Here is a 27,445-nt window from a genome sequence, read left to right as displayed (position 1 = left end):
CATAAAATCGAGAATAATTTCATAACATGGAATTAAAAATGGACAATGTTAATATATGATGATATATCACATCAACCATATCACAAGTCAATAAATGTATATTATATAACTGTTAACTACTTGTTTTGCGGTGTAATGACAAAACTTTAAATTATCTAGAGGTCTTGTATTTGAATCCTACAAGTAACTATCTATCACATTTGTCACTTATCTATATTGGATTCGTAGGGTGTTCAATATACTCCGAGAGCAATTCGTTGGCCCGAACACCCCGATTACCAAAAAAAATTAAATTAAGATACTAGCTTTTAATTTAAAATGTAATGATTATGTGTAAGATGTTTAATAAACTATGTAGATATATATACAATAGAATTGTAATTTTGACATGGGATTGTTAAACGGGTATTAATATGATATATATCCCAAAAACTATATTATGAAATTATTTATGTGTGATGCAAAGATACTAGCTTGTAATATAGATGGGATGAAATACCTTTGTGGGTTTTCTGGATTATTTCTAAAAGTAATACAAATGTATGCTATGTGTAATTAATGTATGCACATATCATACCAATATTACAATATCTTCTTACCCCATGAAATATATTATGAAATTTTAATTCCATATGGGATTATTAAAAGTGTGTGGTTTTGAAAATGAATCATGTTGATTGAGTGGATATATGTAATTAAAATATGATAAAGCATGATATGTTTGTCTCCCTTGAGAAACTTTTTTTCTTCTTTTCTTGCAAAACCTAGATCATATTTAATCATTTAATAATCACATTATCAAGTTGTTTAAGTAATAATATAATTAGATTATGTCTTGATTTGATACACATGTTGACACTTGGTTTTGAAGCTAATATAGTACAATGAGGCATGTGTGCCATGTGTGACAAGTGCATGTGAGAATATTTTGATTAATTTATATTTAATTCAAGTTTTAGAAATCCTTTTCCCAAGAAAGTATAAATAACGTTAAAATTTTCTCAAGAAAGTTGTCTTTTCCAGGAAACCAAGCTCACTCTCCTCAAATGTGGATAATCTTAGAATTGATCTTTTTTTAATCAATTATATTATAAGTTTGTTTATCAGAAAAGGAAAAGAGCCTCACTTGTTAGGTTAACTTTTTTTCGACTGCAAAAGACATGTATTAAAGCAAGGTAGTCAACAGTTTATTATTTAAGGTAACCATTGTAATCTAACTTAGATTAGTATTGTCTTTTTAATGCTAATCAATGTTATACTTCTTTTAAATAGTGTTGTGCTATCAATCTTCAGATAATGGATTCACGCCACGTGTAATTTCGTTTTAAATTAACTTTATTTACAAATTTGTTATTATAACAGTATATAAGCTGACTTTTAACCCAAATTAGGAGATTTTTTAGACGTCTCATTCATATCTTGTGCAAGCTGCATTTGTACACAAAAAATGATAGAGAGCATTATAGAAATAATTGATGTAGGATTAGTGCTTAACATTCGAACCACTTTAAAAGTCTTTTGTTGTTTGTGTTTCTCATTCATCCATTGATCCTGTATCAGATTGTAGATTTTATACAATCTCTTACATAGATTTCATTACAAATTTTATATATTTCTCATCGGTAAAAATCACAACATCAATATATACAATAATTTATAGTTTAAAGTTATAAAAACGATTTTTTTTTCTTCTAATTTTACATTAAATTTTAGAATTATCTATTTGGTCGAATGAGTTAAATCAATATGAAAAATGAATTAATACCCATAAATTAATGGAAGTTTTGTCTTGATTTTGGGTCTATAAAATGTGGTCTCTCACTCATTCACTTTACAAGGGAGAGACGGTGATGTGATGTAACAATACATCTTTTTTTTTTGTTGATGAAGTAATAACAAGAGTGGCTCTATCTTTTATATCTTCTTTTGAAGTCATGTGAAGGTTTGTGTTTTAGCTTTATTCCTTTTTGTGTTTTGGTCGGTATAGACACTCCCTCGTTCTCACTGCCCAAATAAACATGCCTATCTATTCCTTTGCCCCACTTGTTTTTTTTTCTATTTTCCACCATTTCTTTTGCTTCTTGTCTTCTTTTTCCGTTGTCTCATTCCCTTTTTTTTTTTTTTTTTTCTTTTTAGTAACCGGTGTGTCTAGTCTAGCTTATTCGTATCTCAATTAATTCTCGAAGTTCATTGAACACCTTACAAACTTAAAGGACTAGATAAGTCACAATGCTATTGTGATAGATGACCTCAAAGGTTGAACCCTAAAACTCAAATAAGTGAACAAACCTCCTTGACTACTAAGCTAACCTCTTTCTCATTCTTGCCACCCAAATTTTACTTTAAAAGAGTAATTGCCGTTAATATAATTGAATTGTAATAATTTAGGTCTAACCAAACAGATATTATTTGTTTTAGAAAAGGATAATGAATTTGTTTTTAAGTTTCACATAAACGTCATTGACTGAAAATGTGTCTATGAACAACAACATAAATTTTACCTTGACCTTTCCCATATTATATTAAAGAAATGAGTTTGTTAAAAGAAGAAGAAGAGATGTTAATTAATGAAAGGTTTAATTGATCAATATATTTATATTATAGATATGCTATTAGAGTAATACTAGCCTTACAAAGAGTCATACAAAGAATCAAATCTAGCCCTTGAAATTTATGATTGCCTCTTTGTCTCTCTCTTTTTTCCTTCTTTCAAGGGTTGGATTTAACTCTTTGTATGAGTCTTTATATGCCTCTTTGTAAGGCTAGTATTACTCATGCTATTATGGATAATCCAATCAAAGTAATAGGAATAAAAACCTAAGATAATTTCGAATAGAAGAAATTTAATCAATTAGTTTAATTTATTTGAAAGGGGAAAGGAGAGGTAACGCCCATCGCTATATATTAATTGGTACCAATGATTAGAGAATATCTAGAATGCAAAAAAAAAAAAAAAAATGCATATAAATGATTGAGATTGCATATAAAATTCGTCATTTTCAATACTCATGAAAATATGCTAGTTTTATCGAATTTCAATTATCCCAAATGCCCATATCTAAAGACTTAAAAATTGTATCATAATTTAACTATAAAAAAAAAAAAATAGAAACGTAAAAAACTCTCATTAGAAAAAATAAAAAATAAAAAGTTGACAAATGTCTTATCAACAACATGAAAATCTTTCACCATCCCTTGGTAAAAATTAATTTCCTTTTGTCATAAGCTCTGATGGATCCTTTAGGAGACCAATAATTTTAAGTTCTTGGAATGAGCACAAACACACATGGCCCATTCCAATACAAGATTGGCCCATTCCAGTACAAGATTGGCCCAGCCATGGATGGCTCCACCACTAAGAATATTTGTTTGTAATTTGTAAAGAACTTGTATAAAGTTTCCATTCCATTTTTTTCATTACAATTTTTGATGTATGGTATTGTTTTTTTAATTATAGTTTTAGAAGTGAATTTTATTACCATAGAATTTATGAAAGAAGAACATTACTTTTTGTTCAGTTAGAAATATATTAAAGAGCTTTATAACTATAGATTTATCCGAGAAAAATAATTAATTTAGAAGAAATAATTAAGAACAACAAAGACATTTTGACATTTAATGTACTCTAAATAAATTTAGAAAACTACCGCTGGGTGACCTAATAGCAAAAGAGCCAATAATGATTTACTATGGTCTTCTAAGTTCAAGTCTCCTTTAGAGTAAAAGAGTAAGAGAATGATCTAACATGATTTTTTAAGTTTGAGTCTTTACGGTTGTTAATAAGAGTGACCACTGGAGTTTTTATTCAGTCGGCAGTTTCAGGATCTCAAGGAATTAGTTAAAATACGCACAAATTAGTTTGGACACCCCTAATTATAAAATAAAAAATATAAAAAAATATAAAAAAGGTTTGACGAGAGAAATCAATTTTTGGGTTTCCATAATTAGACATAAAATACTCTATTTACTAACTCAGTAAATTCTATTGTATGGCAATCCAACAATGCAAATCTTTTAGAAAGAACTTTCAACATTAAAAACTCGTCTAGCATATTAATCTATAGAACAAATTATCCTTTGAATTTACCATGATTGGTATGGTAGCATGACTCTTAAAGATAAATAATCCCTCTAATCTTTATCTTGAATTTCACATGTAACCAATGTTTCAATTTTCCCCTTGTGTTAAAGAAGAAAACTAACATGATAAATAAATAATGAAATAGACAAGTAAAATGACATTAAGTTCAACATTGTCTTTAATTTTAGAGTTAACCACTTTTTTCCACCCAAATAATGACTTAATGACACATTTCCACTCATAAACTTTTAAAATACCACTTTATTATCTAAATTTATATTATGACGGTAAACAAAGAGCAAACTTCGTCTAGGCTGTTGGGGCTTTTGAAGAGGAAAGATCGATTAGTCTTTTGGTGGTGAAAAATTGAATTTTGGTGGTTGAGATTGATCAGAATTTGAGTTGGGAGGGATAGTTACGCAAAGTCTAATCGTTCAATTGTTGACGATCGACGAGGTCGACGGAAGTAGGATTTGAAGGGTTTTAGTGAGTGATGATCGGAAAAGAGAACTGTGGTAGTCTAGGGTCATAACGATGCTAGAATAAAAAAAAAAATATAAATATGGGTACTAAAGTGATATTTTAAAAATTTTGGGTTTAGGGAAAATGTCATTCGGCCATTATTCGGATGGAAAAAATTCGTTTACTCTATATTTTATTTATAAATGTAAAAAAGACAAAAAATAAATAAAAAATAAAAAATATTAATGTACTAATCTTACAAATTTTCAATTATCTAAGCAAATCTTGTCTTTATTTCACTCTCTCTAATCTCTTTACCCTTCTCTCTTTCTCTGCTTTGCATATGTATAGTCTATAGGGATGTGAAGCGGGTGATTTTTGTCACCTATTCTAATATTAATTAAAACATTCAATTATTTTGTGCATGTTTTCCGCATATTTTGTGTAGGTTAAGATCTCTGCTCATGAAGTGAAATCTAGGGTTTTACCCCTTCATTTTCAACATCAATTTAGGTACGTAATTCAATTGCCCGATCCTCTTTTTATTTCCCTCTAATTTCTCCCTACTTTTCAATTTCACTTTTCTCGCTTCAATTTTCGGTTTTGGTTTTTCTCTCATCTTGAGCTGGATGTTTGGTTTCTCTTTTTCTCTCTGTTATTATGTTGAATTTGATCTGTTTGTTTGATTATATATGACATGGGTTTTGTTTGTCTGATCAAAACTTCAACTGGGTACCTAAATTTTAAAACTTTTGTTTTGATAAAATTTTGTACTTTGACTTTGATCATTTAGGAGAAAACGCAATTGTTTGTAATTGTTATGCAAAATGAAGTTGTTGTAATTTGGTTTTGTCAGCATTTGTTATGAAGCCAGGGATTGTGATATGTTGTGTGATGAGTTGCTTGATCTTGTTACCTTGTGTTGTTCGTCATGTTTTTATTAATTATTACTAAGCTTTACTTTATGCCGCATGAGCCTCGTGGATTATTGCTACTTTAGTGCTACTTCTGGAGCTTTCTTATAATATTATCAAAATGTTAAATTCCAGGAGGAGATCAATTGGTTTTTGAATGTCAACTATGACTGCATTTGAGCTGATTCTTGCTAGAAATTTTGGATTTTTGCATAAGCCTTGTGCATTTATCATCTGGTGTGTCTACGGTTAGCTTCATGGTTTAACTGTGTGAAACAACGTTATATTCTAAGTTGACTTACATTGATTTAATTGACCATTTGTATTGACAAGAACAGTGGATCATGACCATCTGAATAAGAGCTAGTTTACATGGATCGGGTTTTGATTGAGAAAGCATATAGATTGTGAATTCCTTTGCATAAAATTTCTCAAATATGTATTGATGGTACCGCTGTCTGTTTTAGACAATTCTTCATAGTGTGGATTATGATTATGTCCTAGTAACTTAGAGGCTGGTGAATTGTTATCGGTTGACATCAGTTAAAGTTAGCGCGTCCACTCATATGGCTAGTTACAATTGAAGACATGTTTTCTTTAGGGAATAAACAAACAGCAATATGTCCTAACAATTCTCAGCTGCATCTTTGCTTTTTAATGTTCTCGACTCTTTATCTTTATATTTTGTTTGCTGTTTGATTTGAAATTTCATATTTTCTTATTTACAGGAAAATTCCTCAGAATCAACTGCCTTCACCCTTCAGTCTCTTCAGTGCTGTAAATGGTTGCTGGAACATTATCATTCTGCTTTTGATTGTTGTTTACTAGCTGAAAATGACAAATGAAGAAATTTTAAAGGCTGTTTTCCCTTTATTGGATGGAGTAGACCTTGCTTCCTGTATGGTGGTGTCTAAGCAATGGAAAGACATAGCACGGGATGATTACTTCTGGAAATGTTTATGTGCAAGGAGGTGGCCTTCAATTTGCAAGCGACCTAATCCTCCCACTGTAACCTACTTCAAACTATATCAGACCTTTTATAAACGGCAGCAGCGTCGAACTCTTTTGCCACCAAGACTTTCTTTGGACGATTTGGAATTTTTCATTGACATTTGGACTGAGTATAAATTGATTTTCTCTGAAGTGGTCCCAGGCCCTGTCTTCCAGAATGGAATCAAGATTCCACCACCGGGAATTTCAGACATGCTACGATATCATCTTGAGGACCCTGAATACAAGATGACTATACCTGTTGAGCCAAGGTTTACTATTCCTTGGAGCCAGACAGTGACTGCTTCAGTGCTTGTGGGACGGAAGGATTCCAACAGAGTTGCTTGTATAATTAATAAATCTAGGTTTGATTACATAGATCGATCATCCCACAGGGCTCATGCATTTGAGTATCTTGACTTCGCCCCTGCTTACCCTTTCACTTCTGGAATCCGAGCATGGATTTCTTTGCATTTCATGGAAGATGGAAATGAAGGTGTCCTTGATGTTTTTGGGCTTGAAATGGATTTCTGTGAAGCTGCAAGCACCAAGGAAGAGGTCCTGTGGTTGCTAGACATGCTAGATTGGAAGTGAATGCCAAAGCCAAGAAATTGAAGCATCAAACTTTGGTTCAAACTAGTTATCCATCTGTATTCGAGTCTTAGCTATTTCGCCTATCTTGTGGAGGGGTGTCTGTGGAGAGTTGTTTGAATTCCCTCCCTCACCTTCCTTGCAGAGACTGTCCCAAGTGGTTCAAGTTTCATGCATGTTCAAAGTCTGTACATACCTTTTAAATATTATAGCTGCCAATAAATACTGAACTTTGTAATCAATTCCTGCACATTCTGAGGTTAGATGGCTATCCTTCTTAAGAAGGTGCAATCCTTGGATTGTGTTTTGTACTGTGTGATACATTATGAACAATGTAATAAAATCTTTGAATATTCTACTTATAAATCCTTTGTTGCTGCAACCCATTTTTGCTTTTATTTCAGTGAGATGATAAATTGAAATGCTACTGCTGAATTTGTGATGTAGCTATGAAAATACATAAGAGAAGATCCCTAAAAATTTATTCTACCATCAAAAGTTTGGCCAAAGCGCCAATTAACTGGGGCAACATTATCGAATTGCACCATCTTCCCATCACTAGTAGTGACTTGGAATGACAAACTTTGCCCCGCTAAGGCGCTTCCAATCTGCCAATTGTGGCCCCAGTTGCGATTCATTTGCTGCCAACCTGAATTAGACCCCTCAATTTTAACATTGGTAACATCACCAGCACCTCCAACATTGTGCATTGTAACCAGTGTCCAATATCTGTTTCCTTTGATCTCAAACTTGACTCCTCCTTGTTTAGAACACAAGACTCTGCGATATCGAACAGGGATGACCCCGGCTTTGTAGTTAGCAAGTTTCACAAACATTGCCATGGATAAATCAAAGTACTTCTGTGGAGCGTTGCACCAAACATCAGTCGTTTTAGTGAAGTTTGGAGGGCAGAAATTGGTGGCTGTAATCTTTATGGTGCCTGCATTTGGTATGCACCATTGGGGATCATTCACACACATTTTTTCAAAACAAGCACCGCATGTTGATCCATTGTTGAAGAGGGCTGTGCTCAGAGCTGCTGTCTCAAGTCCATATCCTCGCTTGAAGAGATCTCCATACCCACAAGCTCCTTCTGTCAATAACACACCATTCAAATTTTCAGACATTTTGCAATTCAAAATGTTATATATCCAGCGATGGAATCAAGAAATTGTATTTAGGGAACTATAGTAGGGATAGACCTATAAATTAAGGGACTAAATAATTTAATATATATAACTCTAGAAAAGTAAGAGAGTGAGATAATAACTAATTTAATATACAATATGGAAAAAGTTATTGAGTTGGACTAAATCTGGATACATTAACAAGTATAGAAACCTCAGAAAAGGAAAAATAAAAAAATAGAAGGAAAAATGCAAAGTTAATAAATATTTTTTGAGTGGGGTCACCATCCCCCCACTTATTCCAAACAGAACAAAATTACTTTTTTTGTTTTGCATGCAAGAATTAACTCTTATTAACGAGAATTTAAGTTCAGATTTAATGTTGAGAGAGACAAATATATGTGCATATGAATCATCTATAGATCATGGAACAAGTACTTTATGAATATATACCACAAAGCACGGAAGCTTTATGATTTATGCTGTTTTGCATGAAAGAGTTTACTCTTGTTAGCAAGAGTTTAAGTTTAGATTTAACATTGACAGAGATGGATATATATGTATGTTAAGCAAAGGTGCTGAGAAAGTTTTAAATAAAATGGATGTCCAGCTTAAGGGGAAATGTTAAGCAAAGGTGCTGTGAGGAATAAGTGAAACAGACTAGTTTGAGAGAAGCTGGGTCTATTCTGTAATAATTGTATAAGATACATGACTTAAGTGTAATTACAGAATTTAAAAGCATTGCCGTTTTATAACAAATATTGGCTATATAAGTGCTTATGTACTGTAACAGAATTAGTTAATAAAATTTCCAGATTCTGTTTTCTTCATTTTACAGAAGCTTCCTCTGCACTTTTCTTTTCTTGATTTTTCTTTACAAAATCCTTCATGGTATCAAAGCCCTAGACCAACGTCCAAGGGAAAAATTCGTCCTCTATCTTGAAGTTTTTTTCGTGTAATCTTGGCAACACAAACATGGAGGTTCATAGCTCCAGCTCTAATTTCACTTCTTCGGGAGTTCCACCCACTCTACTTGCCATCTCTGTAAAATTGCTAGAGAAAAACTATTCGTTCTGGAGATCACAAATTCTGCCTGCTCTGACATCTCATGGTCTCGAAGGTTTTGTTACTGGTGAAAAAGAGTGTCCATCGATGATCTTGTTAGAGAAATTGGATGACTCGGGACAGACAGTGAAGCAATAGAACCCTAGATACTTCACTTGCAAGAAAATTGACTAATTCTTGGTAAGTTGGCTTTACTCCACAATCTCTGAATCAATGTTTAGGCATGTAGCTAAATGCACTACTTCATATGAAATATGGAACATATTAGAACTTCATTTCCAGTCAGTATCCAAAGCTAGGACCTTACACCTGAGAACCCTATTACAGACTACTAAGAAAGAAAGCTGTAATGTGAGTGAATATGTATTAAAAATGAAAGAATTAAGAGATGAATTGATTGCAAGTGGAGTGAATATCACAGATGAAGAACTTTTGCTGTATATATTAGATGGCTTAGGGCCAGGATATGATGATGTTGTAGCAAATATGACAACTTGTAGTAGTCAAACGACACTACAAGAAGCCCAATTCTTACTTCACAAACATGAGATTAGGTTGGAGAGACAGCAAAGTTCTTTGTCAAATTTTCATGAGCACATGGCTTCGGCTCTTTTGGCTTCCAAACAGACTCAAATAGAGTCTTCTTCAAGTTCTCAAAATGTTTCTGGTGCTAGTATTGGGAATTTTGGTCATGCTCATAATTTTACTACTCCTCAGTTTCAATCGATGTCCAATTTTCAAAATTCAGATCAGAGTTTGATTCACCAACAGATGCCTAGTAACAATCATCTTAGAGGAAACAGTCTAAACAATGGAGTTCAGTCAGATTTTAATCCCTCATATTCCTCTTAATACTCACATATTGGGTATGGTTTTACTCCTGGAAACTAGTCTCACATGTTTCATCCTGGAATGATGAGAAGTAGAGGCCGAGGAAGAGGATATTTTGGGCCTAAGCTAATCTGCCAAGTATGTGGTAAGGGAGGACACACAACACTGTAGTGCTATCATAGGTTTGATCATGAATATCTAGGTTTCTCAGTTTCTGGATCAGTACCTGGATCTACTAGTTTTAATGGTCCACAAGTTTTAAACTCTAGTACATTCTACTGAATTAGCGCAAGCTCTTCTTAGTACAGTCATGCCAGGACAATTCATCCACAGGCCTGTTGCTAGAAATCCTAATTCTAGAAATTTTATTTCATCTATTACTAATGTTCCTTCTTCACAGGCTAATACACCACAGAACTATTTTGGTTATCCCTTACAACACTGTGCTCCTCAACCATCTCAGAATTCTGTCTCATCAGCAGCTGCTTAGTATATACCAGTTGCTTCTCCTCACATTGTGCAAGATCAAACATGGTATGTGGACTCTGGTGCCACAAACCACATGACAGCTAATGCCAACAATCTGATCATTAAAGATAACTATCAAGGTGGTTCAAATGTGTAGGTTGGGAATGGACAAACAGTACCTGTTTCACACACAGGTGAGTCTTTTCTAAGTTCTGGCTCTGCTTCTAGGTTGTTGCATCTTAGAAATATGTTGTGTGTACCTCACATAGCAAAGAATTTATTAAGTATTTCACAGATTACAAAGGATAATGGCATAATAGTTGAATTTCATGTTGATTTTTGTCTTATAAAGGATAAGAACACCAGAGATGTACTTCTTCAAGGTGTCCTAAAGGATGGCTTATATCAATTGGAAGCCTCTCTTCTTGTTGTGGTTTCATCTTCTGGTGTGTCTGCTCCAGCTACTTCCTGCAATGTGGCTGCTTCTTCCACTCTCCATAATAGTTTTAGTCATAATAATAAGACCACTGATGTATTACATATGGTGCAGTCTGATGTAGTTGATAATTCAATAATGGTGTGGCGTGCTAGATTGGGACATCCCCCAGAAAGAACTCTTAAGCATGTATTAAATAAACTACATGTACCTGGAATGTCTGCTTATAATAAAACTTTTTGTGAAGCCTGCCAATTTGGCAAATTGTCTCAGACTTATTTTCCTTTGTCAAATTCTAAGACTTCCAGACCACTTGAACTGGTTTATTCAATTTTATGGGGCCCTGCACCAATGTGTTCTTCAGAAGGATTCAAATATTATATGTTGTTTGTAGATGATTACAGTAGGTACATGTGGATATATTCTTTGAAACTCAAGTTTGAAGCCTTTACTAGTTTCCATGTTTTTGCTGAAAAACAATTAGATGCTACACTGAAGAATCTTCAAACTGATGGGGGAAAGAAGTTTAGGTTTTTCACCTCATATCTGGAAACTCATGGCATAGGTTTTAGACACCGCTGCCCCTATTTACCTCAGCAGAATGGGAAGGTGGAGAGAAGGCACAGAACAATTACAGAGTTTGGTTTAACTCTGTTAGCTCATGCAGGAATGCCTTTATGTTTTTGGTGGAAATCTTTTAGCACAGCAGTGTTCATTGTTAACAAATTGCCTTCTGTTGCTCTTGAAGATATCTCACCGTATTAGAAACTGTTTGGTAAAGAACCTACATATACTGATCTTAGGGTCTTTGGCTATTGCTGCTACCCATGTATACGACTCTATCAAAAGCATAAGTTTTCTTATCACACTGAGCAATGTGTGTTTATCGGGTGTAGCCCAGCTTATAAGGGTTTTAAATGCTTGTCTTCCACAAGAAAGATTTATATTGTTAAACAAGCTAAGTTCAATGAGGCAATGTTTCCTTTTAAACATAATTTTAAGTATGAGCAACTAAAAAATCTTGATCTTATAGGAGTATCTACAAACACCAATTCTAAAGGGTTTTATTCATCTTGGAGCCTTACTCATTGTTTAGACTCCAATTGTGTTTTTGTTACTGATAACAATGTATCTCCTACTGAAGAAGTTAACACAACTTCATATAATGCTGATGCTGCTGTTTTACCTTTACCTATTGGAAAACTAGGTGACGGTTCATTGTATGTAGGGGATCCTTCGGCAAAATATTCAACAAAATCCATTAATTCACCTGCTACAATAGAACTTGCACCAAGGGTTTTAGTGAGGCCTGTTGCTGATTCTGTCTTACCCTTAGTTACAGAATCTGATGTGTCTAACTTCCCTTGTGATTCTATCTTAAATGCATCAGGTCCTCACACTGCTTCTGATCAACCTTCAGCTCCAGAAATATACTTGGAAGTTGTCTTACCCATCTCCCAGAATAATGCAACAATGTCAGTACCTACAGCACACACCAATACTACTACAAACTATCACCCAATGCTCACCAGATCAAAAACCAGGAATAATCAGATTACAAGTCAAGCTTTTCTGGAAACAACCTCCATCCTATTTGAACCAAAAAGTGTGTCCGAAGCTTTAACTACTTCAAAATGAAGACAAGCTATGAATGAAGAATTTGAAGCATTAAAAAGGAACAACACATGGGAGTTAGTTCCTCCCACTTCCGATATGAATATAGTAGGCTGCAAGTGGGTATTCAAAACCAAACTAAAATCAGATGGCATACTTCAGAAATACAAACCTCGGTTAGTGGCAAAAGGCTTTCAACAAACACCAGGGTTGATTATTTTGACACATTTTCCCCTGTGATCAAACCAGCTACCATCAGGATTATGTTTTCCTTGGCAGTCCATAATAGTTGGCAGATACAACAGATTGATATTAACAACGCTTTCTTGAATGGAGACCTCACAGAGACTGTTTTCATGATGCAACCTGAGGGTTTTGGTGATACTCAACAAAGCTTTGTATGGATTAAAACAGGCACCTCGGGCCTGGTTTGATAAATTAAAATCTGCATTTTTAACTTAGGGTTTTCAGTGTTCCACTTTAGATACAAGCCTATTTTTCTTCAAGAAAGATACTCAGGTAATATACTTATTTGTGTATGTGGATGATATTTTGATTACTGGAAATGATTCAGAGTTGATTGATCAAATTGTTACTGATTTAAATGGCTATTTTGCACTCAAAACTTTAAGAGAGTTAAGCTACTTTCTTGGGTTTGAAGTGTATAGGAATGAGACAGGTTTACTTCTCACCCAAACCAAATATGCTCAAGAATTACTGAACAAAGCTGGTTTAATTGAATGTAAGCCATGTAATACCCCTCTAGCCACAAGTACGAAATTGGGAAAAGAGGACAGTCCCCTCTTTGATCAACCTACGCTGTATAGAAGCTTAGTGGGGGGCCTTCAGTAGTTAACACTCTCATGACCTGACTTGGCTTTTGCAATCAACAGGTTAAGTCAATTCCTTCAGTATCCTATGACTAATCAATGGACTGCATGCAAGAGAGTGCTCAGGTATATTAAAGGGACTGTTCAGCATGGACTATTTTTCCAGAAAAATGCAAAATTTCTCTTAGAAGGGTATACTGATGCAGATTGGGCTAGTGATGTAAGTGATAGGAGATTCACCTCTGGCTACAGTATCTTCCTTGGAGGGAATCTAGTTTAATGGGGTTCTAGAAAGCAAAAAGTTGTTTCACATTCTTCAACAAAGGCTGAATATAGGGCCTTGAGTCAAACTTCCACATAATTATTCGAATTCAACATCTGTTTCAAGAGCTTAGAATCCAGATAAATGCTGTTCCTATACTGTGGTGTGATAATATGAATGCAGGTGCATTATCATCGAATCCAATTTTTCATGCCAGGACTAAACATATTGAGATCGAAGTTCATTATGTAAGAGAGTTAGCCACGGATAAGAATTTAGCTATGCAATATGTTGCATCAGAATATCAACTTGCTGATATTCTTACTAAAGCTCTCCCTGCACAAAGATTCTTAATGCTAAAAGATAAACTAAATGTAGTTGCTTTGTTGCCAGATCCGGAACAACAATACACAACAGCTGGATAAGCATTGGTCTGTTTGACTGCATATTGTTGATCTGCCTTACTGCATATTATTATTAATTCAGTTCTTATGTTCTTCTTGATGCTGTGACATAAGAAGTGGTCTGCTGATTGACTGATAATTCAGTTTGAAGTTTTTTGTGCTTGAGAATACGGAATGGCCTGATGCTAGTCTGGCGTTATGATATGGTTGAGTGGAAATTTATTTTTTTTGGTGATAGGAAAAGTTTTGTTTAAGGGGAAATGTTAAACAAAGGTGTTGAGAAAGGTTTTAACAAAGTGGACATCTAGCTTAAGGGAAATGTTAAGCAAAGGTGCTGGAAAGTTTTAAACAAAATGGATGTCTAGCTTAAGCGGAAATGTTAAGCCAAAGGTGCTGTGAGGAATAAGTGAAACAGAGTAGTTTTATAGAAGGTGGGTCTATTTTGTAATGATTGTATAAGCTACATGGCTTGAGTGTAATTACAGAATTTAAAAGCACAGCCGTTTTATAACAAATATTGGCTATATAAGTGCTTATGTACTGTAACAGAATTAGTTAATAAAATTTCCAAATTCTGTTTTCTTCATTTTACATAAGCTTCCTCTGCACTTTTCTTTTCTTGATTTTTCTTTACAAAATCCTTTAATGTATATGAATCATGTATAGAAATAAGTATGTTTGTGTAGACTTACTCATGGTCTCGCCTCCTTTCATGTCACCATAAAATGTGGCACTAGCATCATACCATGCAGTATCTATGGCTATGGCCATTGCCATTAGCAAATGAAGAACCATGAACATGAAGAAATTCTTAAAACCTGCCATGATCATGACTAACTGCAAAAATAATAAGAGAAAAAGGATTTAAACGATGACAAAACAAGTGCATGGGAAAAGCTATTTGTAGGCATCATAGTGAGATATACCATTTTTGGCTTTTAAAAAGAAAGGAAATAATATAATTAAATATTATTATTAGGAATTAAAAGATAATTATAGTAGAACTTCTCTATATTAATACTCCATATTAGAATAACCTCTATATAATCATAAAAAATTATGGTTCTAACTTGGACCAGTTATGAATAAGAATAATTTTCATATTGTAATAAATTATAGTTTTTCTAGGTCCCGTCTTAAGGAATTTGCTTCTATATAGTAATAATTATATGTATATTATACAAAATAAATGTTATGTTACATTAAATATTTAAGATGAAATAAAATATTTATCTAAAGTTGTTTGAGACAATGATTTATGTTTTAGAGTTGTTATCATATCTTTTATCTTACGAGTACGTAATAAGTCGCCAACATGAACACATTTTTGTTAAAGCCAAAATATTTCTAACCGTATGTTTGAAGTTTTTTGGCATGAAACTTTTGGTATTTTCGTACTATATTCATCTTTTGGATTATCTTCTTCCTCTTCTTGTTTAATTTCAATAATGATTTCTTTTTCAATTAAAACATACATGACTTGTTGCTCATTTCAATGATTAAGGAATATATTAATATTTATTTGATTAATGTAGTAAAGTTGTCATATCTAATCACTCAATTTTGTAATGACTCTTTGATATTCATTTCCATACTATCCTAATGCTACTAAAATAATGAATTAAAATCCTAATACTACTAAAACATGAAGTGTAAAATAAGAAATCAAACAATAATTTTTTAATCAAAATAATAATTATTGTAACTACATCTGCTATTAAGTTATAAATTATTCATAATAATAAATTTAGTTGGTCCCAACATTATGACTATAGAGATATTCTATTGTAATTTAGTTTCTGTAGTAGAGTGCAATTACTAATTATGATTATTAATTTTCCAACTAATGGTGTAATCCACTTCCTTAAAGAGAGATTAGGGATATTTGTTTTAATTATTTGGTTTATTTTTCTTGTTGACAATATAAATTATTTCCTTAATTATTATTTCTTGTACAAATCATGATGATTGATTGTTTGAGTAATGGCAGTAACTATGGTATAAAATCAAGAGATAATTATGTGCACAGAATTAAGTCTATGTATTACCAAACAAATAATTCCAGAAAAAAAATATTAATTTAATTAAAAACTAATTAATCAAGAAAAAATACTAGAGCGTAGAATTAATTTGTGCATGTATTTTGATATTATTATTATTTTCTTTTTACCTACCAAACCAAATGATAAGTATGAAGGTTAATGGCCTTAATAATTGTTGTATAAGAGAATCTAATCTTTCTTATAAGGTAAAAATTATTTTTTACATGCTTATGATTGACTTTTGGGGATCCTTTTTTACTATCTCGAAAAATAATATTGACTTAGTTTTTATTTGTAACCCTTGTTGAAGCTTCAATTCCGACTTAAGTTAGCAAATCGAGTTATGAGAACCACTCTTGGGTGATAGGGTGAAACGATAAAGACTTTTGAGTGTATTACTTAAGATGTTTTGAATTTGTTTTCTCTCGATTGCTAATAAGGGTGGCCACTAAAAGGTTTATCCGGTCGTTAACTTCAGGTCTTAGGATATTAGTGGAGGGGTGTGTAAACTGGTTCAAATACATTCCATCACAAAAAATGTATTGAGAGTTAAGAATCAGGAAAAAATATATACAACGTTTATGATTTGATATTTTTAGGCTGAAAGAAGGATGTACATTGAAAGGCAACTGATTTAATTGTCTATTTGTATAGACAAGAACAGTGGATCATGACCATCTGAATAAGAGCTAGTTTACATGGATTGGGTTTTGATTGAGAAAGCATATAGACTTTGGAGGAGGTTGGTGAATCCGAGCATGGATTTCTTTGCATTTCATGGAAGATGGAAATGAAGTTGTCCTTGATGCTGCAAGCTCCAAGGAAGAGGTCCTGTGGCTACTAGACATGCTAGATTGGAAGTGAATGCCGAACCCTTGGCCAAGCAAAGAAATTGACTCATCAAACTTTGGTTCAAACTAGTTATCAATCTGTATTCGAGTCTTAGCTATTTCGCCTATTTTGTGGAGAGCTGTTTGTGGAAAGTTGTTTGAATTCCCTCCCTCACCTTCCTTACAGATACTGTCCCAAGTGGTTCAAGTTTCATGAATGTTCAAACTCTCTACATACCTTTTAAATATTATAGTTGCCAATAAATACTGAACTTTATAATTAAGTCCTGCACATTCTGAGGTTAGGAAGGTGCAATCCTTAGATTGTGTTTTGTACTGTGATACATTGTGAACATTGTAATAAAATCTTTGAATATTCTACTTATAAATCCTTTGCTGCTGCAACCCATTTTTGCTTTTATTTCAGTGAGATGATAAATTGAAATGCTACCACTGAATTTGTGATGTAGCTATGAAAATACATTAGAGAAGATCCCTAAAAATTTATTTTACCATCAAAAGTTTGGCCAAAGCGCCAATTAACAGGGGCAACATTATCGAATTGCACCATCTTCCCATCACTAGTAGTGACTTGGAATGACAAACTTTGCCCCGCTAAGGCACTTCCAATCTGCCAATTCTGGCCCCAGTTGCGATTCATTTGCTGCCAAACTGAATTAGACCCCTTAATTTTAACATCGGTAACATCACCAGCACCTCCAACATTGTACACTGTAACCAGTGTCCAATATCTGTTTCCTTTGATCTCAAACTTGACTCCTCCTTGTTTAGAACACAAGACTCTGCGATATCGAACAGGGATGATCCCGGCTTTGTAGTTAGCAAGTTTCACAAACATTGGCATGGATAAATCAAAGTGCTTCTGTGGAGGGTTGCACCAAACATCAGTCGTTTTAGTGAAGTTTGGAGGGCAGAAATTGGTGGCTGTAATCTTGATGGTGCCTGCAGTTGGTATGCACCATTGGGGATCATTCACACACATTATTTCAAAACAAGCACCGCATGTTGATCCATTGTTGAAGAGGGCTGTGCTCAGAGCTGCTGTCTCAAGTCCGTATCCTTGCTTGAAGAGGTCTCCATACCCACAAGCTCCCTCTGTCAATAACACACCATTCAAATTATCAGACAATTTGCAATTCAAATTTTAATATATAGTAGGGATAGACTTATAAATTAATGTTAAAGGGACAAATTAAGTAAATTTAATATATATAACTCTAGGAAAAGTAAGAGAGTTAATACAATATGGAAAAAGTTAGTGAGTTGGACTAAATCTTGAAACATTATCAAGTATAGACAATAGAACCTCATCAAAACAAAAAACTAAGCAAAATTAATATATTATTTCTTTTGTTTTGCATGCAAGAGTTATCTCTTGGTAGCAAGAACTTAAGTTCAGATTTAACGTTGAGAGAGATGAGTATATGTGCGTATGAATCATCCATAGATAATGGAACAAGTATTTTATAAATATATACCACAAAGTACGAAAGCTTTATGATTTATGCTGTTTTGCATGGAAGAGTTAATTCTTGTAAAAGAGAGTTTAAGATAAGATTTAACAAAGACAAAGACAAAGACTGTATAATACATATATGAATCATGTATAGAAATGGAATAAGTATGTTTAGTAGACCTACGCATGGTATCGCCTCCCTTCATATCACCATAAAATGTGGCACGAGCATCATACCATGCAGTATCTATGGCCAAGGCCATTGTCATTAGCAAATGAAGAACCATGAACATGAAGAAATTCTTAAACCTAGCCATGATCAAGACTAACTGCAAAAAATAATAAGAGAAAGAGAATTACAATGATGACAAAAACAAGTGCATGGAAAAACCTATTTGTAGGCATCATATATAGTGAGATATACAAGGAAGAAAATTGTATTTCATGAATCTAGAATAGAAAATATTGGCATTTTGAAAAGAAAGGAAATAATATTATTAGGTATTTAAAGATAATTAATTTAGTTTCTATAGTTGATTGCAATTACTACGTATTATTATGAATTTTCCAATTAGTGGTATAATCCATTAGGGATATTTGTTTTAATTATTTGGTTTATTTTTCTAGTTGACAATATAAATTATTTCCTTAATTATTATTTCTTCTACTAATCCATGATGATTAATTGTTTGAGCAATGATATGGCAGTAACTATAGTATAAAATCAAGAGATAATTATGTGCACATAATTGTCTATATAGTATTACCAAACAAATAATTCTAGAAAAAAAAATATATTAATTTAATTAGAAACTAATTAGTCAATAAAAAATACTAGAAAGTAGAATTAATTTGTGCATTTATTTAGATGTTATTATTATTGTTATTATTATTTTCTTTTTACCTACCATGAGTATGAAGGTTAATGGCCTTAATAATTGTTGTATTAAGAGAATCTAATCTTTCTCATAGGTAAAAGTCATTCTTTTACATGCTTATGATTGACTTTTGGGGATCCTTTTTTACTAGCTCGAAAAATAATATTGACTTAGCTTTTATCTGTAAGCTTTGTCGAAGCTTCAATTCCAACTTAGCAAAACCACCCTGAGTGATTGGGTGAAGTGATAGAGACTCTTAAGTGTATTACTTAAGATGTTTTGAGTTTGTTTTCTTTTACTTGCTAATAAAGGTAGCCACTGGAAGGTTTACTCGGTCGTTAACTTCATGTCTCAAGATATTAGTAAAGGTGAGCATGGGTAGTTGGTAGAACCGAAACCTGCAGGTAGAATTAGAATCGGAACCTGCATGTAGAATCAGAACTAGAACTGGAACCTACTTGGAACCAACATTGTACGAGTAGGTTCCAATTCCCTTTTTTTGGAACCAACATTGTGCGGCTCCTATTCCAATTCCGATTCCTACATGTGAAGGAACCAGAACTGGAACCTGGAAAAAAAAAACCTACAACGGGTATCCGACTTGGAACCTGCAACGAGTACCCAGTTTGGAACCTATTTTGGAACCTAATCTGAAATGAAATGTCTGTGAAGAATGGGGGGTATATTGTAATTTTACATATAAAAAATTTTAAATGGAAAATTTTAATTTTTTACAATAACCTAATTAAATAAATATACAATTATACTTATTACATATAAACTACAACATATAATTAATATTAAAGTTTTGGTTAATTAAGTGTATAATTGGAATTATGACCAATTAAAAGTGTTTTAATGTTATTAAAAGAATTATTTTTAAATAAAATAGTATATTTGATTGAATAATAATATAATATTTAGTTATTTACTTCAATTATTAAGTTCTAAATATATCTTTAGTAAATTAGTAATTAATTAATTATATATGATAAATTGATAAACATTAATATATTACTAGTTAAATGATTACTTAATCAATTATAACATTACATTATAGTTAAGTGATTACTTAATTAATTATAAGTTTATAACATTGCATTAGTAATTTAGTACATTATTTAATTAAATAATTAGAAATTTAATTTATTATAATAATACATTATAGATTTATAGTATAATTGCTTAATTAATTATAACATTATATTATAAACAAATGATTACTTAATTAATTATAAAATTTCATTATAAGCATTAATACAATACTTAATTAAATAATTAGAAATTTAATTAATTATAATATTATATTAAAAAGTTATAGTATGATTAATTAATTCATTATAACATTACATTATAGTATGATCACATAATTAATTATAACATTACATAATTAAATGATCGTTTAGTTAATTATGACATTATATTATAAACATTAGTAATTTACTACATTAGCACAATACTTAATTAAATGATTAGAAATTTAATTAATTATAATATTACAGTATAAATTTATAGTATGATTACTTAATTAATTATAATATTTCATTATAAACATTAGTACAATACTTAATTAAATAATTAGAAATTTAATTAATTGTAATATTACATTAAAGATTTGTAGTATGATCACTTAATTTATTATAACATTATATTATAGTATGATCACATAATTAATGATTATTTAATTAATTATAACTTTATATTATAAATATTAGTAATTTACTAGGTTACCATAATACTTAATTATCATTATGTCCTAACTCTTATCTTTATATTTTGTTTGCTGTTTGCTGTTTGATTTGAAATTTGAAATTTTCTTATTTACAGGAAAATCCCTCAGAATCAACTGCCTTCACCCTTCAGTCTCTCCAATGCTGTAAATGGTTGCTGGAACATTTATCATTCTGCTTTTAATTGTTGTTTACTAGCTGAGAATGACAAATGAAGAAATTTTAAATTCTGTTTTCCCTTTATTGGATGGAGTAGACCTTGCTTCCTGTATGGTGGTGTCTAAGCAATGGAGGGACATAGCGGGGGATGATTACTTCTAGAAATGTTTATGAGCAAGGAGGTGGCCTTCAATTTGCAAGCGACCTAAGCCTCCCACTGTAACCTACTTCAAACTATATCAGACCTTTTATAAACGGCAGCAGCGTCGAACTCTTTTGCCACCAAGGCTTTCTTTCGAGGATTTGGAATTTTTCATTGACGTTTGGACTGAGGATAGATTGATTTTCTCCGAAGTGGTCCCAGGCCCTGTCTTCCAGAATGGAATCGAGATTCCAGACATGCTACGATATCATCTTGAGGACCCTGAGTACAAGATGACTATACCTGTTGAACCAAGGTTTACTATTCCTTGGAGCCGGACAGTGAGTGCTTCATTGCATGTGAGACGGAAGGATTCCAACATAGTTGCTTGTATAACTAATAAATCTAGGTTTGATTACATAGATCGATCATCCCACAGGGCTCATGCATTCGAGTATCTTGACTTCCCCCCTGCTTACCCTTTCACTTCTGGAACCCGAGCTTGGATTTCTTTGCATTTCATGGAAGATAGAAATGAAGGTGTCCTTGATGTTTTTGGGCTTGAAATGGATTTCTGTGATGCTGCAAGCTCCAAGGAAGAGGTCCTGTGGCTATCAGACATGCTAGATTGGAAATGAATGCCGAACCCTTGGCCAAGCCAAGAAATTGACGCATCAAACTTTGGTTCAAACTAGTTATCTATCTGTATATGGGTCTTAGCTATTTCGCCTATTCTGTGGAGGGCTGTCTCTGGAGAGTTGTTTGAATTCCCTTCCTCACCTTCCTTGCAGGGACTATCCCAAGTGGTTCAAGTTTCATGCATGTTCAAAGCCTACATACCTTCTAAATATTATAGCTGCCAATAAATACTGAACTTTGTACTCAAGTCCGGCACATGCTGAGGTTAGATAATTATCCTTCTTAAGAAGGTGCAATCCCTAGACTGTGTTTTGTACTGTGTGATACATTGTGAACACTGTAATAAAATCTTCGAATATTCTACTTATAAATCCTTTGTTGCTGCAACCCATTTTTGCTTTTATCAGTTAGATAATAAATTCAAAAGCTACCGCTGAATTTGTACTGTAGCTATGAAAATACATGATGGTTTGTGGATCAATTACGCAGCGGAAAAAAAAAAAAAAAAAAAGAAATCGATCCAGAAAACCTTAAAGCCCAACGATCCTTATACGGTTCTACATCATTTAACATAAACAAATATATAATCATAAGATCTGAGATTATACTAGCCTTTGAAGGCTCCTCCGATTGATGTGAATCACTCCTACTCCAAGATAGGTCCAAGATAGGAATGAACTTCTGATATTTACACGAAGACAGGATTACAATTATCAAGGGGTTCAATGTGCTAACAAACCCGCAAGGATCAAGAATAAAAATTGCAGAATTTTTCTTTCTCTTCTGTGCAGAGAAAACGTGTGAGAGAGAGGAGTGGCCAGGGTTTTCTTCTTGCAACAAAAACATATGTATATTCTATTTTAAGTTGCCTTTAAATAGGCAACCAAACAAAAACCCTAATCTAGTTAGGAATAATCATTAAGTTTATTCCATAACTAGAATAGCAAATCGCCATTACCAAGCAAGGTAATATTCCACAAGGCATTTTATTTAAATTCAAATGTGAATTACCAATTAATTGTCTCACTAAACACATACTAATATTAACTCTAATAAGGCATCATGGCCATCTGATAGATTCGGATTCAGCGAAACAACTTACCTATCAACAATATGGTCACCATGCAATTCAATCCCTTCATCGTCCATTATCTCATTAAGGCCGAGGTATAGAAGTAGTGTCAACCTTGGATATCCTTGATATCTCGATATTCAGTTATTAGACCAACGACCAGAATAGATTGGATTGAGCTATAACTCAATCCTATTATGGCCACAAATTTAATGTCGTTGCCATCTACCGAATTACTCAGCACAAAAATTTCTCTCGTATCCGGGAGTGATGAATCCTTTATCGATCCACCATAGTCTCGATACACTTCTGAATGTAACCAATCATTACCGTTCTGATAGTTCTGAATAGAACTACGTTAGGCTAGTGTCAAACTATGTCAATTAGTACACAAGACACTCCAGTGATCTTGAGTCTAAGGATGACGTGCACCGCCATCCGTTGGAGGATTTATTCCACAGACACTAGGATTACTATCTGTTAGAGTAGGTGTACTAGAGTCAACATTTTGACTCTTGTAAAAATATTATTTGTATAAATAAAAGGCATTGCTTATTTAAAGCCTATATACTATAGCATCTATTTGATGCATGTAAAGAAATAGTATATGTCCTTAGAAAGGTTGAAACCAGTGACGAGGGAATTAAGTATTCTAAATCTTAATTGCGAGAACTCTATGAGCATAAATGGTGGTCATTCTAAAACCGCTCATAATTATAGTATAAATCTGACCAAAGACACAGATTATATGGAGAGACTATCATCACATTGAACGACCCTATCGAAAAATAGTTATATATCTCACATGTAAAGGTTGTGGGCATCAACCTGGTGCAATGCATATGTGTTGGCTTATGCAAGTCAACTGGATTGATCCATTAGAGGATTCCATACAAGATGGTAGACCCAGTGTCTATGGAATACATCCTCTTACAGATGGTGGTGCATGTGGTCCTTCAACTTTAGATCAGCACAGTGTCGTGTGTAAATGTCGATGTGATTTGATACTAGCGCAACATCATCTCTTTTAGGGATTACCTGAACGGTGGTAATTGGTTACATCAAGAAATACACTATAGCTATGGTGGATCAACAAATGATTCATCACTCTTTGTTACAAAAGATCTTATCTCGGCGAGATATTTGGTTAAGAACTACGACCTCAAAACCGTGGCCACGGTGGAATCGATTGGTGCTTGAATCCGATTTTATATAGTCGTGGATTCGACAACCAAAAATAAACATGTGAGGGTCCTCAAGATGATATCGTAGTATGTTTGGAATCTCGATTCCATTCTGGAAGACAGGGACTGGGACCACTTCGGAGAAAATCAATTTATCCTCAGTCCAAACGTCAATGAAAAATTCCAAATCCTCGAAAGAAAGCCTTGGTGGCAAAAGAGTTCGACGCTGCTGCCGTTTATAAAAGACCTGATATAGTTTGAAGTAGGTTACAGTGGGAGGCTTAGGTCGCTTGCAAATTGAAGGCCACCTCCTTGCACATAAACATTTCTAGAAGTAATCATCCTGTCCTATGTCTCTCCATTGCAGGAAGCAAGGTCTACTCCATCCAATAAAGGGGAAAACAGCCTTTAAAATTTCGTCATTTGTCATTTTCAGCTAGTAAACAACAATCAAAAGCAGAATGATAAATGTTCCAGCAACCATTTACAGCATTGGAGAGACTGAAGGGTGAAGGCAGTTGATTCTGAGGAATTTTCCTGTAAATAAGAAAATATGAAATTTCAAATAAAACAGCAAACAAAATATAAAGATAAGAGTCTAGAACATTAAAAGCAAAGATGCAGCTGAGAATTGTTAGGACATATTGCTGTTTGTTTATTCCCTAAAGAAAACATGTCTTCGATTGTAACTAGCCATATGAGTGGACGCGCTAACTTTAACTGATGTTGTTGATGCAGGATTTTGGGCACCAACTAATCAATACGTGTGCAACGTTGATTGATCAAAAAGCACACGTGTTTATGAATATATAAAGAGAAATAAATGTTATGAAAACTTTTAAAGTGGTTCGGATGCTAAGGTAGCAAGTCCTACGTCCACTGATTTGTATTGATAGTGAGTGTGGGTCAGGTCGCAACAACGGACTGACTTACAAGAGGTTTAGAAAAAGTAAATGTGTTGTTTACAGGAGAGAGAGAGAGAGAGACTGATTTTTTGGTAAAAATGGTCGAATCCCCCTCATGAAGGGGTCTCCCTCTTCTTATATCAAGCTGAAGCATGTAATCATCATTAAATCCTTGGGTTGGTGTGATTGTCAGGATATAATCCGGCTTTATCTCCCATCACCTTCTTCCCAAGCTGACTTCGCACGGTTTACAGCAGGGAAATGGACACGTGGGAGCTCCATATCGTTTGGCAGGCCTGACGTGTGTTTGTTGTTCTGACGGGAGCAGGTCATTCTCCACGTGACCCCCCTACGTCAGCCCTTACCTTCCCAGGCATAACAGATGTCAACCGATAACAATTCACCAGCCTCTAAGTTACTAGGACATAATCATAATCCACACTATGAAGAATTGTCTAAAACACACAGCAGGACCATCAATACATATTTGAGAACTTTTATGCAAAGGGAATGACCAACCACCTCCACAATCTATATGCTTTCTCATTCAAAACCCGATCCATGTAAACTAGCTCTTATTCAGATGGTCATGATCCACTGTTCTTGTTAATACAAATAGACAATTAAATCAATGGCCTTTCAAAATACATCCTTCTTTCAGCCTAAAAATATCAAATCATTAACGATTTGAAGACCTATTATTTGTAACAACAAATTGCAGAGTTGGTCATTCGGACCTTTCACAGCCAATTACATATAAATAATTGTGATTCCATTAATGTAAGTCAACTTAGAATATAACATTGTTTCACACAGTTAAACCATGAAGCTAACCGTAGACACACCAGGATGATAAATGCACAAGGACACCCAGTGAAGGAGCCGCCAACGGAAGGTAAGTCCTAAACTTGTATGGGCTGAATTTATATTGTGGATTACTATATCGAGTTGTGATCTTGGGTTATGGGGTCGTGTCATGGCAAGAAAATTTTTGTAATTCCACGCTTGCCACAACACAATCCCTACACTATCTACGTGGAATCTTTTAGTGGGTCTGTCAAATGAATTTACTTATGACAAACACTTATGTATTGTACCAGGTTGTCGACAAACAATTTTGACAAATGAGATCAATCAATGTCTTTCGACAAAGTCATTCAACATTATGATAGTCTTACCGTATTATCTGTGTCCTTAGTCAGAATAATATCAGGGCTACAGACATTTCTAGAATGACCAGCATATGTGATCATAGAGTCTTTACTATCGAGATTTGAAACACTCGATACTTTTGTCACGGTTCTACCGTTCTAAGGACATGCATTGTAACATATAATTAAATACGAATTATATAACGTCGAGAATGTCTTTTATTAATTATAAATATTATTACAAGAGTCAACATTTACAAAATGGATTGACTCTAGATCACCTACTTTAACAATACATTCATCAACATAAGAGAAGATCCCTAGAAATTTATTCTACCATCGTAAGTTTGGCCAAAGCGCCAATTAACCGGGGCAGCATTATTGAATTGCACCATCTTCCCATCACTAGTAGTGACTTGGAATGACAAACTTTGCCCCACTAAGGCCCTTCCACTCTGCCAATTCTGGCCCCAATTGCGATTCATTTGCTGCCAACCTGAATTAGACCCCTTGATTTTAACATTGGTAACATCACCAGCACCACCAACATTGTACACTGTAACCAGTGTCCAAAATCTGTTTCCTTTGATCTCAAACTTGACTCCTCCTTGTTTGGAACACAAGACTCTGCGATATCGAACAGGGATGACCCCGGCTTTGTAGTTAGCAAGTTTCACAAACATTGGCATGGATAAATCAAAGTGCTTCTGTGGAGGGTTGCACCAAACATCAGTCGTTTTAGTGAAGTTTGGAGGGCAGAAATTGGTGGCTGTAATCTTGATGGTGCCTGCATTTGGTATGCACCATCGGGGATCATTCACACACATTATTTCAAAACAAGCACCACATGTTGATCCATGGTTGAAGAGGGCTGCGCTTAGAGCTGCTGTCTTAAGTCCATATCCTTGCTTGAAGAGATCTCCATACCCACAAGCTCCCTCTGTCAATAACACACCATTCAAATTATCAGACATTTTGCAACTCAAAATGTTATATATCCAGCAATGGAATCAAGAAATTATATTTAGGGAACTATAGTAGGGACAGACCCAAATTTAAAATGTTAAAAGGGACAAATTAAATAATTTAATATATATAACTTTAGAAAAAGTAAAGTAAGATAATAACTAATTTAATATACAATATGGAAAAAGTTAGTGA

At 33.7% G+C, this 27,445-nt stretch overlaps 5 protein-coding genes across 5 annotated transcripts; 2 read left to right on the top strand and 3 right to left on the bottom strand.

The window, feature by feature from the left end:
• Positions 1 to 4,827: 4,827 nt before the first annotated feature.
• Positions 4,828 to 7,391, top strand: LOC116115647 (F-box protein At5g39250-like). Its single transcript, XM_031401782.1, has 2 exons — positions 4,828 to 5,056; positions 6,186 to 7,391. Exon 2 carries the CDS (start codon positions 6,292 to 6,294, stop codon positions 7,039 to 7,041), a length of 750 nt encoding a protein of 249 aa, XP_031257642.1. The 5' UTR covers positions 4,828 to 5,056; positions 6,186 to 6,291; the 3' UTR covers positions 7,042 to 7,391.
• A 120-nt stretch (positions 7,392 to 7,511) lies between these two features.
• LOC116115648 (expansin-A22-like) lies at positions 7,512 to 14,900 on the bottom strand. The gene is made up of 2 exons (XM_031401783.1): positions 14,768 to 14,900; positions 7,512 to 8,131 (listed from the first exon to the last, which is right to left on the bottom strand). Exons 1-2 carry the CDS (start codon positions 14,898 to 14,900, stop codon positions 7,512 to 7,514), a joined length of 753 nt encoding a protein of 250 aa, XP_031257643.1.
• A 2,543-nt stretch (positions 14,901 to 17,443) lies between these two features.
• Positions 17,444 to 18,741, bottom strand: LOC116115632 (expansin-A23-like). The gene is made up of 2 exons (XM_031401768.1): positions 18,609 to 18,741; positions 17,444 to 18,063 (listed from the first exon to the last, which is right to left on the bottom strand). The coding sequence occupies exons 1-2, from the start codon at positions 18,739 to 18,741 to the stop codon at positions 17,444 to 17,446; spliced, it is 753 nt and encodes a 250-aa protein (XP_031257628.1).
• Positions 18,742 to 21,236: 2,495 nt separating this feature from the next.
• Positions 21,237 to 21,971, top strand: LOC116115617 (F-box protein At5g39250-like). The gene is given in 1 exon segment (XM_031401748.1): positions 21,237 to 21,971. A coding segment is annotated over 1 exon segment (735 nt).
• Positions 21,972 to 26,604: 4,633 nt separating this feature from the next.
• LOC116115633 (expansin-A23-like) lies at positions 26,605 to 27,234 on the bottom strand. The gene has a single exon (XM_031401769.1). The coding sequence runs from the start codon at positions 27,109 to 27,111 to the stop codon at positions 26,605 to 26,607; it is 507 nt and encodes a 168-aa protein (XP_031257629.1). The 5' UTR covers positions 27,112 to 27,234.
• Positions 27,235 to 27,445: the final 211 nt, after the last annotated feature.

This window comes from Pistacia vera, unplaced genomic scaffold (assembly GCF_008641045.1).
Source record: "Pistacia vera cultivar Batoury unplaced genomic scaffold, PisVer_v2 Contig749, whole genome shotgun sequence".
Classification (NCBI taxonomy): domain Eukaryota; kingdom Viridiplantae; phylum Streptophyta; class Magnoliopsida; order Sapindales; family Anacardiaceae; genus Pistacia; species Pistacia vera.
Note: the sequence above shows the minus strand (reverse complement) of the source record. Positions and strands in the feature narration are given on the sequence as shown.